Raw genomic sequence first — 17,678 nt, forward strand, 5'->3', positions numbered from 1 at the left:
CTTACTGATGAAGTAGGACGGATCAGCTTTTTTAATATTATATTGCTCAAAGTTAACATTTCTTACAACCAATCACACCCTTGTAGGGCTCATGTTTTGTGAAAACTTAGATTATTCTACCGAGCAGGTTTTGTACATTTGTGGATGGAAATAGCTTCTGCTCTTACTTGGACTTTGTGCTAATGTACAAATCAAAGATTCATGTAGTTCAAGCATTCTCATGTGAAAGGTCTCTTGATACTTCCTGTTTTGCTTTTGAAATATAAAATAAACTACTCGAGCTACATCACTGTTCCTAAAATGAAGTCACTGTGGCCTCTAGTGGAAATAACAAGAGCATGTTGAACAGTGTATCGGTAGAAGAAGCAGAGAATACAGGACCAAAGAGACTCAATATTGTTATTTATTAAGTCTATTGGAGGACTTATGAACCAAACTTGTTTATGCTTATTTTTTTCTTCGATAAAAACCATGGTTTAGTTAATCATTTATCAACTATGGTATCAACCATACTTTGGCTGAAGTTAATAAACGCACAATCGACATATTAACATTTGATCTACGTCTATAGTAAAAATTAGAATAATGTATTTATAAAGCGCTTTCATTCACAGTACTGTGCATGGTTCATAAAAAAGACAATTAAACAATTAACTTCACTACACTTTTATTTAAAAATAAATAAAAAAGGACGCAAAATCTTACTAAATATCTGAAGTAACTTTTACAACACCAGGGGTAAAATGTAATACAATATCAGAGTTTGATTAAATGGACATTTAAAAATAGGATTACCATCCAGACCGCCATAAATAGTGAAAACAAAGTTTATTCAACAAAAGCGAGCAGACAATGAACAGAGACAACATGTGTAAATTAATATCTATGTACTCTGGTCCAACAGTTGTGTTGAGCCCTGCCAAATATACTAGACGTGTTTTTGTAGGCCAACCCGGAAATAGCATTCTCCTATGGGATTTTGGATCATTGCAGAAAATAATCTGTGTTAAACGCACGTTTCTGAAGCGTAGGCGTTTTGTTCAGCAGGATAATTTTCACAGATGAACATAATTTTTATGATGTTTGAAGCGTTAATGCGGCCGACAGAAGTCAAAAGCTAACATTATGCTACAAGCTAACTACAACACGGTCGGATGATTGTGACGTCACTAGCGTTATGCTTCAGACGATCTCAGATAAACTAATCCACGTAGCTTAATAAATAGTTTACTAACATAATATTCACCTTAACCTAAAGATTAAACCTACAGGAGACATCTCCGACTAGTGAGAGAGTTCCCGTCCTCTGTGTCCGGCGTGATGACGTTTAATGTCCCCGACAACCACTGTAGTCACATTTAGCCACTTGTTAGCAACCGTCTTTTTAAAGACGCGTAAAAACTTCCAAATTCACAAGTGGGGGTATTACCAAACGTAGTTTATGTGGTCTAACAAAACACCAACATCTCTTCAGCTTGTGTTAACCACAGACCCATTCAAAGTCCCTTCTGCTTCTTCTCTGGGATATTCAAAATCCTCATTGAGTTTCGCGGTCAAATGCTAACTTACTTCCGGGTTTTAGGACTATTTCCTGTGGCGCGCGTAGCAGGCGGAACCTATAAATTTAGGTAGCAGTTTCTATCAGAGCCTCCTAAATCTCACGGACACCCGGAAGTGGTCGAAATTTAAACCGCCATCACAGCAACAATAAGAGGGCATTTTCTCACAGCGACGTGATTCTTTGATCAACAATATGCGAGCATCCGGGTAACAGCGCTCTAAAGGCTTATTTGAGGTAAACAGAGAAATGTGTTCATTGCAGTATTTATTTGCTCCTCGCCGATAGATTCTCTTTTCAGCGCCAATTGATTTCGGAGCTGTCTATTACCTGGAAAACAACATGGTTCATAGTCAGTCAATTCTTTAGACATTTTATATTATCTTATTGTTACTAAAAAAAAGATGTGTTTTAATTTATTGTATGTGTGTGTCAAAATATGCTGCTAAGGGATTTAAAAAAAATATCATTTGTTTGTATCGATATTTATCGGACACATGGTGTTGTTCATCCAGCTCAGCAGAATTTAAATCCAGAAAATAGACAAAGCCATGCAATACCCGCCAATACCTTAATTATAATAAACACGTAAAAAACAATGAAAATAATAAAATTATGACCAATATTGTATCAAGAAATGTTTTTGTAAATGCTTAAGGAATGAATGCTCAGATATTTAACAAAGTTTAAAACGGTTTTATTGCTTTTTAAGATTGTTTGGTCATTAATCAGAGGATATAACTGTAAACACATTTAATTTAGACATGCATAATGATCACATAATGTCCGGACAATAAGTAACATTTGTTATAATTATAAATGCAACACATTAAGTTTCTTTTACACGTGGCTATTTAGATGTATTCACGTATTTGAGATGCCATTTTTATTTAAATTATATGATTTAGTGACTGGTTATTAATATCTTCTTTTTTTTTGTTGTTAAAATCAGGATTTAAACTAACAGTTCAATTAGTTATCATTAAATCTATAAAAAAAAACAAAAAACATGGATTTATTTTTGGGCTTTTGTGCCACAATTTAAGAGGCAGTATAGAGAAGGAATTTAGAGAGTGATTGAGCCTCAATCTTTTTTATAATAAACTTTTTAGAAGCTCACACAAGACATCACCAACAAATGTGTTTTGAACTGTTTATTACATCGTTGCAGATTAATCTACACTAACTAAATTATCTTTCTACATTTTTTAGCTCTCTTTTAAACTGTCACTTTGGAAAACATTAATTTAGCTCCTCTGGTTATTTCACAGAAGCAGTCAAATTGGGTACAGTATGGAAGAAGAAATAATCAGTGATGTGACGGAAAAAGGAGATGCTGGGAGCAATGAGGAAGAGTCTGGATTGAAGGAGGCTGACGTCGAGGGGCTTAAAGTGGAGGAGGCCGAAGCAGGGGATCCTGAGGCTAAAGAGGCTGAGACTGAGGAGCCTAAACCTGAGGAGGCCGACGCGGAGGAGCCTGAAGCAGGGGATCCTGATACTAAAGAGGCTGAGACTGAGGAGCCTGAAGCAGGGGATCCTGATACTAAAGAGGCTGAGACTGAGGAGCCTGAAGCAGGGGATCCTGAGACTAAAGAGACTGAGGAGCCTGAAGTGGAAGAGGCCGGAGAAGAATTGTCAAACACGCGCCCTGCTAAAAGAGGGAAGGGGAAGTCACAGGGGTCAAAGAAGCTGAAGGTTAGTGTTACAGATGTTAACCTAACAAACCTGGTGTCAGGCATTTCCAACGGTGGGTCCCCACAGCCAAAGAGGGGTAGAGGACGCCCAAGAATCTCAGACACCAAACAAACAGAGCTGCAAGAATCAGAAGCTGACCAGACTGATGATCCTGTTACAACTCCTAAGAGTCCAGAGAAAGGGTCCACAAATACGACGAGTAATGGGGACAGTGCTGTTGCAGACAGTTCCCCTAAGAAAAGAGGCAGGCCAAAAAAGGCCGTTAGCACTGAGACCACTGCTGGTGAAGTCTTACCCAATGGTGGCTCTAATGTGCCAAAAAAAGGAAGGGGTCGTCCTAAAGGAACCTTTAAACGCAAATCAGAAAGTTTAATGGAATATGAAAAGAATGAAGGGAGTTCTGAAGAACCCAGAAAAAGGGGACGACCAAAAGGCTCTACTAGCAAGAAGCCCAGACTGGAGGAAGAGGCTGAAGGAGGTGAGGAGGAGGGGAATGACAGCGATTGTTCAACAAAGGGATTGTCTAATGGCAGCTTAAACACACCTACCAGAGGGAGGGGAAGGCCAAGAAAAATAGTTCCGGAGAGTGTCGATCAACCGGTGAAGAGGGGAAGGGGTCGACCTCTAGGCACTTTAAACAAGAAAAAGCATGGCAAGGTGGGCCGGCCTCCAAAACTTCAACTCCTTACTCCTTCACGCAAACCTAAACGGGGTAGACCTAGAAACGGACCAGTGAAAAGAGGACGGCCCAGGAAGTACCCTACACCGTCACCCGAAGAGCTGAAAAAGCCAAAAGTGTGGAAGGCGCTGGGAAGGCCGAGAAAATACCCACGTGAAGATCCTCCTGAAGAGTCGCCGCTTAAAATGAGCCCTAAAAAAAGCCGTGGTCGGCCTCGCAAGTCAGAGTCAAAGAAAGGTGCCCATTTTCGCATAAAATCTCCTGCAACTGCATCAACGGCCCGCACCCCCAAAGACGAGACTCCAAGAAAAAGGGGCCGCCCACCGAGCAGTGCAAAGAGTGAAGCGGGGACCCCAAAGAAAAGGGGCCGGCCTAAAGCGGTGCTTGACAGCGAACTCCCAAACTTATCAATAGAAACTGATTCAACTGCTGTTGAGGAAAAGGAGATGAATGAAAACCTGGGGCTGTCGGCCATCGGGGACTCAGAAAGTGAAGTTGTAACCCAGAAGAAAAGGGGACGCCCTAAAGGTGCAATCAAGACAAATAAAATCATAAATGACACAGCGCTGGACAGCGAACTCCCAAAGTTATCGATGGAAACGACTGATTCAACTGCTGTTGAGGAAAAGGAGACGTCGGCCATCGGGGACTCGAGCAACACAGAAAGTGAAGTTGTAACCCTGAAGAAAAGGGGACGCCCTAAAGGTCCAGCCAAAAAAAAAATATTCAGGGGTAAAACAAAGCTTGACAACGAACCCCCGATCGTTTCAGTAGATGCAACTGATTCAGCTGCTGTCGAGGAACAGGAGGTGGAGTCGTCCACAGAGGGCAACATTGACCCTCCTACCACGCCACCAACGCCCGGAAAACCCAATGACGAAACGCCAAGAAAAAGGGGCCGCCCCCCGAGCAGTGTAAAAAGGCAACTCACCGCCGGGAAGAAAAGGGGCCGTCCGAAAATCGCAAGTGAAATGCAGCTCGACCCCCATTCAGCAGGCGACGCATCTGCTGCTGGAGAAAACGAGGACGGTGCTGAAGAAATGCTCGTTGACCAGAACACAGGTTTTGAAGTTAGTAACCAGTCCTCATGACCTCCTTTTCCGACCAAAACAGCTGGTGTAGTAGTTGCTGTCTAAAACACAATCCTGTCAGTGAGAATTCATTCTTAACTTTTGTCGGTCGGGTAGGCTAGATATCCTGTAGCTCTCCTGTTTTCCTGACTAACTTGTTCATGTTGTTTTATTGTTCTAGATATTGTTTAAGTTCTTAAACTACGTCATCTGAGTAAGCAGTAATACTTATACTCTTTTACTAGAACTAGCTTGTATGGTTTATTATAATAGGCTGATTGTTCCAATTTTTATTTGGCTTTCAGGTGTAGTGTTTGTCCGTTGAACTGTAAACGTGAAATGTGAGCTGGAGAATGACTCGGAGAGGGAGGAAAAAATCACAGCAGTGAAACTATAGAAAGTCCTGACATCACTTCTGACTAGTGTCTGTCCCACCAGCCTCGGACACTTAAATTTATCATTTCGCATTTCCTAAGTCTAATTTTCTGAAGACCAACTTGGTTCCCTGACACTACTTGCATATTGTAGGATTAACTGGTATATGCTGGATGTGGAGCTTCATTGAATCTGTTTGCTCATAGTTTAGCTGTTTTGCTTTCCCCCTTGCATCAAATCTGCAAACAGAACCTTGAAGTGATTCAAACTGCTTCATTCAAATGTACAATTAGCAGAAAAATACTTAAAATATTATTTCCCCCTAAGCCAATCATGAAGAAACTACAGGACACACATCCTGTGGTGTGCTGAGATGAGATGGTGTTGTCAGTTCATATTTCAATAATTTAAAAAATGAATTAGTGTCAAAAGCTAATCAAGTTAAATATAAAAAAAAAAAAAAGGCTTCACAGCTACACAAACATTAAACGAAAAGAGGCAAATGACATCTCTCAAAAACAACTTGGGACTGTGTTCAGATAAAAGTCAAGTGATTGAATTCACATCATAAACATTCATCTACATGTTTAAAAAATGGGACTTGTACATCTTCATTTACTGATATGAACTCTTTTTTTGGTTTCTGAATGCCAAATTGTTCTATTGTGTCAAGTCATATAAATGAATGTGAAAAGGTAAGTAATGCTTTTGAAAATTTCTGGCTTTTTAAGGTCTTCTTGTTTTATGTGGAAATGAGGATTTTGTGTGTTTTGAACAAGAAGTCCATTTGTGAAATAATACTCTTGAATTAAAATGTCAATCTTTATTATCCAGTGTGGTGTGATGTTTGTTTTATGTTATTGTTGTGTTTTTTCAAGGTTTACATGATCTACAGACAGTAATCAGCAGCTCCACCCTCACCAATCCTGTTTGATGATTTTTATAGAAACATGAGTCACGCTATGACCAAGTCCATGTGTATTTTGAAAGATGGTACACCCCAATACAGGTCATGTGTGACGTCTTAAAAGACCACTCCAAAACGACTGGTATTTAAAACGTAGCTTATTTCATACATGTTCAGTTTCAGTATATTTGGTAGTCAGCCATGTAGCTTTAAGGTACAAAATAGCACTTTCAATCTAGAAAATGCCAGAAGCCAAGAAAATACAAATTATTGTTACTATGCAAGCTCCATTAAAATCATATTTAGTAAGGGACCAAGATGATGCAAATAGAAGTGTGAGTTGGTGTGTAGAAAGTGAAGATAAAATATAGCTTATGTTCAAGCAAATAAATGACGACCTATTGGGGGGGGAAAGTGTATAAAAAATCAGTTATTAAAGAGCATAAACTAAAATGAGTCATTCAAAACCTGGGTTATTTCAGAATCAGCTTTATTGGCCATGTATGTTTACACACAAGTAATTTGTAGTCGGTGAGCTGTGCTCCCAATGTACTAAAGTACAACATTCAATAGTACAACATTAAATAAGCAGAGAATAATATATGACAATTCAATTGCTACACAATTGGCTTGAATGATTAAGTCCGAAATATTAGATCTAGAGCACAAAAAACTATATTAGTTATTTATAAGCACATACCTTGATTAATATAAATCTATGTATTCGAAAGTATTAAAGTGTGTTATTTATGTTATTCATCGTCCATAAAGGCCTAGTTAGAAAAATTAAAGACGTCAAGGTTTGGGGGAAGTGATCAGAAAGACGCAGTGAAGTTAACTTGGACAAATGCAGGTGAGTTGTTTCCGTGAAGTTTCCAATCCTTCGAAATGGAAGCAGAGTGATACATCTTCCTGTTTTTTTCCTGCTCTGATGCTAACGAAAGGATTGAGCACCTGGTCACACCTGCCAGGTAGCTTCACAACTGAAGTAATGGTCGCTACTTATCGGTAAGGGACGGGATATCGTTACGGTGATGTTACCGGGATTAAACAAACAGGTAAGGCTGTGTGTAACGTTAACGTCACCTTTTTTAGGTTTGTTTTGGTGAGATGGGTTAACTAAACTAAGCCGTGTAGGCTACTTCAAATACGTAGTTGTTAATCCACATTCCTCCCTGCTCTAAACTAGGCCCAGTTTTCACAACAAAAAAAGCTCAGGCTCAATGTAACAAGCTGAAAGTTTGTCTTTCACAGACTTTGTGGGTCTTTAAATACTTTAGGACTGATAACATGTAAATGAAGGCAAGTATAGACACAGAGGAACAGGCCAAATGTTTCCTGGAGCAGACTTATTTGTAAACTTGAACATCTCACTCAAACTTTTTCGAGTTTCGGGGATGAAAATATAAAATCCGGTTTTATTGCTCAAAATGTCACTAAAGCTAGGGGTCAACAAATTCAAAACAAGCCATGGTTTACAGGCCTAGCTAAATCACAACAGAACATTTATTTGAAAGGTTTAGGCTGTTTGTAGTGTTTGAAGCAGGTAAAGTCCAGCCTGTGTTAGGTGTCTCCAGAGAGCAGGAATGCAGTCATATTTATATAACTTGTTATTCTCTTTCTAGCTTAAATGTATCCGTGTTCTCTGTTAATGATTATCCTTACATATATCACATATACACATATACACACACATATATCACAAGTCAAAGCTGTACTGCGGCTGTCTCTTCTGTGAAAGATGATTCGTTTTAATAGTTTGTGTAGCCTTACTGTTATCACCTGAGGAATGTCAAACATATTCATGTTGGCATTTCAAACTTGAGGAAGTAGATCTTTCAGTAACTGGTTTGTGCATTAGTCATGTTTTGTTCAATTTTATTTTATTTGTGCAGACATGTAAATATCTGTTTCTAAATGGAAGAAAAAGTGTCTTTTTAGAGAGAGTCAACTTATTGAGCGCCTAAAAATGAAATTGAGTTTCTTCTATAGAAACAGATACTGTTTTTCTTTTGTTGCAAAGAAGAAACGTATTCAAGCAACTATTTTTGACTATGGTGATATTCGTCCTCATTGAACATTTCAGACTCAGTGTACGATGCTGCCTAGTGATTTGTCTCTGGTCTGTGTTTCCGCACACATTATCGTGTCTTGTATGAGAATGTGAGTTTGTGTTCCTTAACATAACTGAAGGATGGAGCATCAGTACATCTGTCTTCATAAGGCCATACTACATGAACTGCCTTCTCATCTGTGTTATTTACTGACTTCCTACAAAGGGTCAGAAGCTGTAACCTTTGGTCTGAGGGGCACATCATGTAGTCTGAGCCACAGGGTCCCCTTAAACTTGAGCGTTGTACTAGCTTAGACGATTTTAAACCCAGGACCAGTTGACCTGTGTATTCACGTGTTATACTGCTGAGTCATGTTGTTTTGGTTTGCTATTGTCTGTTATTATTTATGTGGAACTTTTTGTGCTGCTGTCTCGGCCAAGACTCCCTCGTAAGAAGTTTATGTATCTCGATGAGAAAACATTTTGTCTATTAGACAAGTTAATTGTGTGTTTAAGCCCTAAACTAGAATAATTTCAATTTTTTTACATTTAATTTGGACTTTGCTAATAAGACGTTGCTAACCCTCTTGCATCACTATGGACATGTTTGTCCATTTGGGCAAATGTTTCCTGTTCATCTGTCCATCATTTTGTCTGTGTTAGTGCATATGGCACCATTTTTTGTAAGAAAGTCTCTCTCTTGACACATTTTGGAATGCAAATTATTTATTTTTTAATAGATCAATAGAACACTGTGAAACATTTTTACAACCCTCTTAAGTCACTAAGGACAAAAAATGTCCACTTCCAAAAAACTGCTATAAAAATAGAACAGATTGATATTTTTTTCTGCATACATACGTTTATTACTTAAACAACTTCAGCCCTGCTCAAAACTACCAAACATTCAATCATTTTTAGGAATTTAACCCTTTAAATGGCAGTTTGATTACTTGATGTCACTGTTGTTATTTATGAGAAAAAAACACAAAAACAAGTTATTTTCCATATAACAAATATTTGGTGGCTGGGGGATTTTTTTTAAATCAGTATTGGATATGTCAAAGACTATCCAAAATATTGACTTTGATGCATTGTTAGTTTTTGTGTAGCATCAGATTTAAAATGTAGTTCCCTGTTTGGACATTGGAGGGCGAAAATGTCCAATTTACAAAAACTGCTATAAAAATAGAACAGATTGATTTTTTTTTTCTACTTTTTTCTGCATACATCTCTTAAACAACTTCAGCCCTGCTCAAAAATATCGAATATTCAATCATTTTAGGAATTTAACCCTTTAAATGCCAGTTTGATTACTTGATTCTGGCATTTAGAATATTAAACATTTAGACGTTGTTAAACAATACTGCATATAAAATGTAGAGCTGCAAATTAGGATTATTTTTATTATCAAGTCATCTACTTATTATTGCCATCATTAATTGATTCATCTTTTGGATTATAAAGTGTAAAACCAATTTCAGCATTAAACCCAAACACTCTTTATTTACTCTACCTGATGAAGCAGCAGATCCTCACGTTATAGAAGCTATAACCAGCAAATGTTTCTTCTTGTTGCCTTATTTTATACATAAAGAGTTTATTCGTACACATCTGTTAAGTGCAGTGTGGCAGATTTTCTAATAAACAACCAACACCTACACAAACTCAGACTCGATCTTTATCACATGTCGGCATGTGCATGGGCACAACGAGAGGAACACACCCATGATAAACAGTGAACTTTGATTTTTACTTTGAGGCTGATTGTTTAAACAAGGTTGCAACTTTTCCCCCTCCCAGGCAGAGATCAACAAATGTGTCCAAAAATTACTTTAAACAACCGGAAGGAGATTTGTTAACAGTCAGACTCTTGACAGTGCAACAAGTGTTTCCTGAAGAGAGACAGGATTCAAATCCAAAATGTCTGGCCAAGGTGGATTGAGCTCAGATTTACCTGAAGAGGGGGCACTTTTACCTGCTGATCTACAAATAGCAGGCAGAAAAAAGCTGCAAGAGAACGAGATTATCGGTGAAAAAAGGGAGATAGATGAAGAAGAAGAAGACGACTTAAAGCACGAGGAAGATGAAGAAGAGATGATCAGCTCTGCTCACCTGGAGCCCACTACTCTGCCGTGGCCTGGAGACAAAGACAAGAGGCCTCAGACAGATGATGATGATGATGATGATGGTGAAAGTGGGTCAGAAAAGAGAGTGTCCGAGCCTGAAGAGAGGGACACGGGGATCAGCAGGGGGAGTCAGGACCTGTCAGAGGAGCACAGTCAGTCAGAGAGCGGCAGAAAGAGTAAATCAAAGTGGAGGGAGAGCATGCCCGAGGGAGAGAGGTGGAGGGATGATGAGATCGGGGTGCAGAGGGACGATAAAGGGGACGGCTCACTGGCAGATGATGAACATGAGGAGGAGGAGGAGGAGGAGGAAGATGATACAAACTGGATGCCAGAGAAAGCTGCTCTGGGTTTCACTCCTCATGTTACCATAGTGCGCCCGTCCAGCAAAGAGCTCCCAGAGGAGAGCCGACTCCTCATAGAGAGGGACGAAAAGAACGAGCCACAGATGGACACCGAATCAGCTGTGCAGTTTCAGCCCGAGTTGACAGAAGAGGACGACAAGTACTGTGAGTACAAGATTACACCATGATACTGTAGACTGTGTCCATATTCATGAACTCTTGTGAGGATTAAAAAAGATACATTCTCACTCACTGTGAGCAATAATCAGAATATAGAATAGATGTTTATTGCCATCTGCACAGGTACAGGACAGTACAGGTACATTGGAATTTTTGTGCGTTTCTCCCTGAGTCAGCTTCTACAAAAAAGTTAAAATTATATATAAAATAGAATAACATTATAAGAAAAAAAGAGTAGAAAAGTACAAATAAAATAAAAAATAATAAGTTGTAGTAACAGCTAAGTGATTTAAAATAAACTGTACAGAAGTTATACACTGTATTAAAGCAAAGATATAATACAAAAAAATAAGAAAGGGGAACACTGTACAATGAAATGAAAATATAAATATGTTTTCTTGTCTCTTATTGCACCTGAGGTTATTGCACACATATTTTTCACATTATGTAATGATACTGTTTTTTGTTTTTAAGGTTAATATTGCGCACTTGTATTGCACTGTGAGGTGGTCAACTGTCCATTTAGTCTGTGAGGTGTGGGGTGAAGTACTTCCTTCCCATCTTAATGTCCTGTGGTAGCAGGGAGATGCTCTCTGGCCTGTGGTGTCGCAGGTTATAGCCCGAGTTCTTCCACCTGAACAATTTGAGTTTACAGAAGGACTCCTAATGTCAATGACTCATCAAATAACTTAAACCAAGAGTGAAGTGAAGGAGTAACATTAGTGATGATCTGATTCATCCTTAAGAGCCAATCAGAGACTGTTATTAACTGTACATCTGAACATTCATTATTGTTTTAACTATAAATCCTTTATTTGACTAAATTAAGGTCTATCTTATCATTTACTCACATGAAATCTTCAAAATAACTACAATCTGATTATATAACATAAAACTTTACAAATAGATAATTAGAACATAGCCGTATTATCCGCAAGTTTTATGTTACTTCAGGTCACGTGTGTGTCTATGAAACATCATGTTGTAATGGAGCTGGAATAAGGACGGTCTATGGTGCCTTCTAGTGCTGGTCCAAAACACACCACTATAACAATAATAATAATAATAATAAATTAGATTTATATATTTATTATACCACTGAAGAGTTTAGACAACAGACTTTTTTTTTTGTTCAAAAGAAATGTCCATATAAAGCTTTAATCCTGTCTGATGTGAGTGTTTGATTACTGTTAGTGTTTAGGTTTCTGTCTTGGTCAGTGTGCTTTGTGTTTGAGATGTCAGTATAAGTCTTAGGCACACAATATTGGGCATGTTTTGTTTTTAAAAAATGCATTTAAACTCTTGAACACGCGCTGCTCGCTCCTGTTGCTGAATGACCAACAAATAACTTTCATTGGATAAACTGATCATATATCTGATTGCGGTGTGCCATTAACCAAAAGTTTACTGCAGCACGTTTTTCACTCAGTAAAGGGAGTAAAGTTAGGGATTGATTTCAGCTGAGTGTGATGATGTCTTTAGTCCTTCATCAGATATAATCACAGGTCTGCAGAGCGATGTCACTGCATGATGATGATTCCCCACATTGGTTTTCCTTCCTTAGACCTGTGTGAGCACCTGTGCAGTGAGAAACTGAGGCTGGCTCTGGCGACGGCGGCTGCTGCGATACTTTTCCCTCTGCTGGTGTGGGGGGGTTACGCCCTCCTTCCCTTTGACCCCCCGCTGCTTGGAAGCCCCCCCCTCAGATTGGTGTACACACTGCGCTGCTCCTTCTTTGCCACCATCCCCATCCTGCTGGGTAAGATCTCAGCATGTTCATGTGTTTTAGTTACTCTGTAAACATCAACACAATAATCACATGTCATGTCTCTGCAGGTGTGGTGGTGCAGGGTGCGGCCCGACTCCGATTCAGCTCCCTGAAGCCCCTCTATGAAAACAAGCTGCTGAACAAAGAGGTGGCAGTGCACTGGCACTACGTCAACGAATCCCTTGCACTCTTCTTATTCTTCTTTCTGCAGCTCGCTGTCATGGCAACCTACATCAGCCAAGACCTGGTCAAGTTGGTGCCGTTGCTCACCATCATATTTGTTTTTGGAAGGTTTGTACACTTTGTTGTTACAAAAAAAAAATTAGATTGCAAAGGAGGTGATTTGGTGGTGTAGAAACCTGACAGGTTTATTTATCTGCAGTTTAAAGTAACATTCGTTTTTTCCCTTCCAGCTTTTATGAGTGACTAGTTTAGTGTAATAGGGAAGTTCAGTTGCAGACGTCACACTCAGCACACTGGACAGAAGAGATAAAAGAAAAACAACTGCACACAACAGCGGGGGTGGACAGGACGATCACATAAATCATATCTTATAACTTTAACTTTATTGTCTCTTTCACTTTAATGCAAAAAAAGCATGATTGATTTGAAAGTTCAAAACATGATAACCTTTGGGTCATTACATTTTGAACTTCCACATGCACCAGGAAAATCTGCAAGGAGGATGAAAACAAAAGTTTCACAGGCACATCAGTGCTTTGAGCCGAACACTTAAACCACTATGTTAACATAATCATGACTAGCAGATAAAATGTTTACTATCCTGAGCATGCTAACATCTGCACTAAATACAAAGTACAGCTGAGCTGAACGGCAATGAAAAAGAAAACATAATGTTCACACTTGCTTTCTTTGATGTGAGTTAAACAAATATCTGCCAACAGAACAAACAAGTCGATGTCGGAGTCAAATGTTTAGTCCAGACAGCAGCTGTCGACTTTCTCCATCCTCACTTTAACCCATGAGGGAGGAAAGACGATGACAGAACGGCTGGGCGTTACTCTCAAGCTTATAGAGAATTTACGTTTTTAAGTTTCATTAAGGTTAATAATAATTACTCTCTGTTATATCTCTGTGGTGTTGTCTTTACTGTGGCCTACATAGAAAGTTGTTGAACAAGTATCCCAGTAACTTTTTGAATGCAGCCACCTTTTCCATTTCCAAATAAAGTGGTTCAACTGGAAATTATACCTGTCAGACCAGGTGTAGGGTTACATAACCAAGAGGTCATTCAAAGTTGTTAAAGACTGAAATACACCAAGCATGTTTTACTTTTCTCCTCTTTTTTTAAGCCTTTTTGTTTTGTTTTCTATTTGATTCCATTTCTTCTATAATCCTGTCTCTTTTTTGCCGTTCAGTTTTCTCCTTTTTAATTCTTATTTTGGTTCAGCTTGAGTTCTAAATTCAGTCATGATGCCACTGGGGTTACAGTTTTATAATAATGGTCACATATTGTGCAAAATAGACTTTAGCATGTTCTTCTAACAATAATACAGTAAGTAACTAGTCTGTCTACAAACCCCCCAATGATGAGAAAAGTCCATCCTCTCCGTCTTTTGCCTGCTGCTGAAAATGTGTGATCGAACAGACCATTTGGAGATTTTCCCTTCATGACATCACAAAGGGCAGTAACCCCTCCCCCAGGTGGGTGACACTCCCACAGCTAGGTGTTTGTTCCACCCTCTTAGTGCACCTTTCCACCATAAACAACTGGGCATGGAGCAAGAGAGCCCGAGCCACATCCCCTTCCAGAGAGGGGGCGTGGTCAAACACAGCTCATTTACATATTTAAAGGTACAGACACAGAAACAGCCTGTTCTGAGCAGGGCTGAAATAGAGGGGTTTATAGACATGATCAAATACAAGATCAGAGTGGATTTAGAACAAGAAACATGATGCATATTATTTCAAGTAATAAAAAAAGCATCTATTAAGACATTAATCAAGATCCTTTGAGTAATCAAGCTCCGGCACAAAAACTGATAAAAGAGTTCAGTCATTTCCTGTTTTGCTGAAAATGAGATTGGGTTTAGAAGATGAGATCACATCATGTTGTCATTATTGATACAAAAGAATCTGATTTTAAATCCTCAAAGAGACAAAAGAGGTCTGAGTGAATCACTCTTATTTTCTCTTTAACTGCTCTCATTTGATATTTCTTATTCTCTGTGCTGCAGGCTGATCTACTGGCTCTGCCTCTCTCTGGGCAGCACCATCCGAGGCCTCGGCTTCGGCCTCTCCTTCCTCCCCATACTGGTCATGCTGGGAGCCAACCTGTACTACATCTGCTCGTCAGTGGGACAGGGGTCGGTGTTCGATGTAGCCCCGCCCCCCACAGCTCCGCCTCCCAGTCTGCGTTTTTGGGGTTGAAGGCGACATCAGATAATGGTCGTGAGGTGTAAAAAGAAAAATGACTTTCAGATCATCACTCGAAAACACTCAGACTGTAGACAACTTGGCTCGTTTCTTTTGGAGTCCTTTTAAGTCGTTATCGGATGTCAGGTCTTTAACACTACAGAAAACACTCCTTGAGCAGCTGTTTTGTACAAGTACAACATCTGTAAGCTCGCTTTGGCTGCTGTTTCTTGTTCTGTTGTTTCCTGGTCAATATTAATAATGACATGCTGTAAATAATAACACAAAAAAATCCCAAGGAAAATGGAGCAGTGTTCTTTTTTTATGGACACATTTTTACAAGCAGGTGAATGTGTCATAATAAAGAATACTGCATACTTCTGTCAAAACCTGTAGTTTAAAAGATAAGAGCACTCTCTTTTCCAGCGCTGTATTATATTAGTAATCTCTCTCTCTGTGTCCCCGATGGTGAACAGCAGGAAAGCAAAACATAATTTTGATTTCACTGCACAAGAGATCAAATCAACATGTTTACAGACAGTTTGTGTTCTTCAAACATTCCTCTAGATTTGTACTTGTTTTTTTTGTTTTTTTATGTTCCATGGTCTTCTCTATGTTTGTTTGCCAAACGTTTTGCAGATCAACCAGTTCTAGGTGATAGTCACTGCTGTTTTTCTTTCTGGGTAAATCAAACTTAAAGATTTTAACACGGTTGCTCCTGGCGATTAATTTCCCTGTCCATTAAGAGATTTAATTTCACACTTTGTTTATTTACTGTACTTAATTAGTGTGGCTAACATTAGCAGTGCCTTCAGTCCTCCTTACAGGGTCCACATGTCTGTGTTGAATGTGGAGACACACTCTGGTCGAGTGGTTGTATGACACTTTACCTGTCCACGGTGCTGGTTAACATCCGGGCAGTAGAGTGAGGAGAGAAGAGCCATTAACCAGAGCTACAGTCTATTGGACGTTGGCTGCGTAACAGCTTGGACTTTTTCATCCCTAATAAGAACTTAAAGTAACTGCTTCTACACAGTGTAAGGAAGCGTATGGTAAACAGCGACTGTTATCTGTATGATAAATTAAACTGAATCATCTGCATGTTTGTCTCCCGGGTTTATGAAGGCATTTTGAAACCAGTTGAGAGGTGTACGACCCTGTCACCACTCCAAAAGAATAACATATAGAGAGGTAAATACATGGCACAATAGTGCAGATTCAAGTGCATACAAGATGGAGCTTGATTTAACTTTTACAATTAATTAATTAATTTGACTTTTTTTAAAGTAAATAATCAAACATGAATGAGGTTGTGGGTTTATTATGTAGCTTTGAACTTCCTCTTTATATGAAATCAGTAAAAATTAGTTGGAAAATAAAGTTTAAAAAGTTTAGAAACACCAAAAAGGCATATCAGTTGAAAACTCTACACACGTGTGATTCTTTTACATTGTGTGTGTTTACTTACCTTATTTTATCTTGAGCTGATAAATTTCAGTTTTGAGTTTCAGTATGATGATGCACCTTTTGTTTGGATTTGATAAATACAGTCATGAAACCTGAAAACTGTCAGATTGAAGCTCAGGATCCAGTGAGTCAGATATTGAATATAATTACCAAATAAGGTTATTTCTAGATACTTAAACATTTTAATGTAAACAATCACAATTTCTATGAATGTTATTAACGCATCTGGAACATTTGAGTTTCTTAAAATGTTATATTTTAAAGACTGTTGAACATATTCCTGTTTTATCAATGAATGATTTGTTTAACAGTTGCATCTGTTTGTTTTTTAGTCTTTTTTTTATTTTTTATGCATTAGAGAACAAGAATTTAAAATCTGTTCAATAAAGATCTGTTTACACATATCACCAAATATGTTGTTTAACTGATGTTTCAGGTCCAAATGAAGAGTTGATAAGACATTACCTTTCTTTTCATTGATCATCTGTCCAGCCAATAAGAATCTTTATAACAGGTCATGTGTCCTGAATCATGTAATGCTGCATTCATGTGCTGCTCAGGTAGTCCAAGCAACATATTTACACATCCATGCCAACAAAGCTTATTGAATTGAATTAGAGAAACTCGAAACATGGCGGTACCTTTTATCGACTGATGTTCTTCATTTTGACCCTGGCACTACTTTGACCCAAAAGTACTAGAATCCAACATGAGCATAAACATGTCCCTTCATTTTGTCATCATAATCCAGAACCTCAGATAATACGATTTAGAACTGTTGTAAAAATGTCTTCAATAATTTATCTTTATCTTCATATTTATATCATCAGTTGTACAAATAGACCTACTTCCTTTCTTCCTTAAACACACCTCAGTCACTCACACAAAATAATCCATGGCTCTTCTACTTCAGGTCATTTCCTGAATATTTGTTTTTTTAATGCAGCTTTTTAAGGAAAGAAAAGGTTTTCTTGGACACTGTTCAGGGAAAGTTACGAGACATTCTCCTTGAAACATCACACTCCCTATTTTCTCACCTGGAGTTTGTATTCGCTCCTCACTTGATATCAAACTTTCACA

General features: G+C 38.6%; 2 protein-coding genes across 3 annotated transcripts; both read left to right on the plus strand.

The window, feature by feature from the left end:
- The first annotated feature begins 1,639 nt into the window (after window positions 1-1,639).
- LOC132990766 (uncharacterized) lies at window positions 1,640-6,203 on the plus strand. 2 transcript variants are annotated; one of them, XM_061059168.1, is made up of 3 exons: window positions 1,640-1,795; window positions 2,830-3,080; window positions 3,165-6,203. In XM_061059168.1, exons 2-3 carry the CDS (start codon window positions 2,852-2,854, stop codon window positions 5,021-5,023), a joined length of 2,088 nt encoding a protein of 695 aa, XP_060915151.1. In that variant the 5' UTR covers window positions 1,640-1,795; window positions 2,830-2,851; the 3' UTR covers window positions 5,024-6,203. The 2 variants fall into 2 exon arrangements, with proteins under 2 accessions (XP_060915151.1, XP_060915152.1); XM_061059169.1 differs by having other exon boundaries at window positions 2,833-3,080.
- A 997-nt stretch (window positions 6,204-7,200) lies between these two features.
- LOC132990683 (transmembrane protein 79-like) lies at window positions 7,201-17,010 on the plus strand. The gene is made up of 5 exons (XM_061059042.1): window positions 7,201-7,342; window positions 10,141-10,972; window positions 12,552-12,746; window positions 12,824-13,046; window positions 14,954-17,010. The coding sequence occupies exons 2-5, from the start codon at window positions 10,261-10,263 to the stop codon at window positions 15,144-15,146; spliced, it is 1,323 nt and encodes a 440-aa protein (XP_060915025.1). The 5' UTR covers window positions 7,201-7,342; window positions 10,141-10,260; the 3' UTR covers window positions 15,147-17,010.
- Window positions 17,011-17,678: the final 668 nt, after the last annotated feature.

This window comes from Labrus mixtus, chromosome 16 (genome assembly GCF_963584025.1).
Source record: "Labrus mixtus chromosome 16, fLabMix1.1, whole genome shotgun sequence".
Classification (NCBI taxonomy): Eukaryota; Metazoa; Chordata; class Actinopteri; order Labriformes; family Labridae; genus Labrus; species Labrus mixtus.

Bases quoted from the DNA above. Each gene is read 5' to 3' on its own strand.
- LOC132990683 (XM_061059042.1), top strand. From the start codon at position 10,261: ATGTCTGGCCAAGGTGGATTGAGCTCAGATTTACCTGAAGAGGGGGCA. The intron at 12,747-12,823 runs GTAAGATCTCAG...ATGTCTCTGCAG, and splicing joins CACCATCCCCATCCTGCTGG to GTGTGGTGGTGCAGGGTGCG. The intron at 13,047-14,953 runs GTTTGTACACTT...TCTGTGCTGCAG, and splicing joins ATCATATTTGTTTTTGGAAG to GCTGATCTACTGGCTCTGCC.
- LOC132990766 (XM_061059168.1), top strand. From the start codon at position 2,852: ATGGAAGAAGAAATAATCAGTGATGTGACGGAAAAAGGAGATGCTGGG. The intron at 3,081-3,164 runs CTGAAGCAGGGG...AGACTGAGGAGC, and splicing joins AGAGGCTGAGACTGAGGAGC to CTGAAGTGGAAGAGGCCGGA.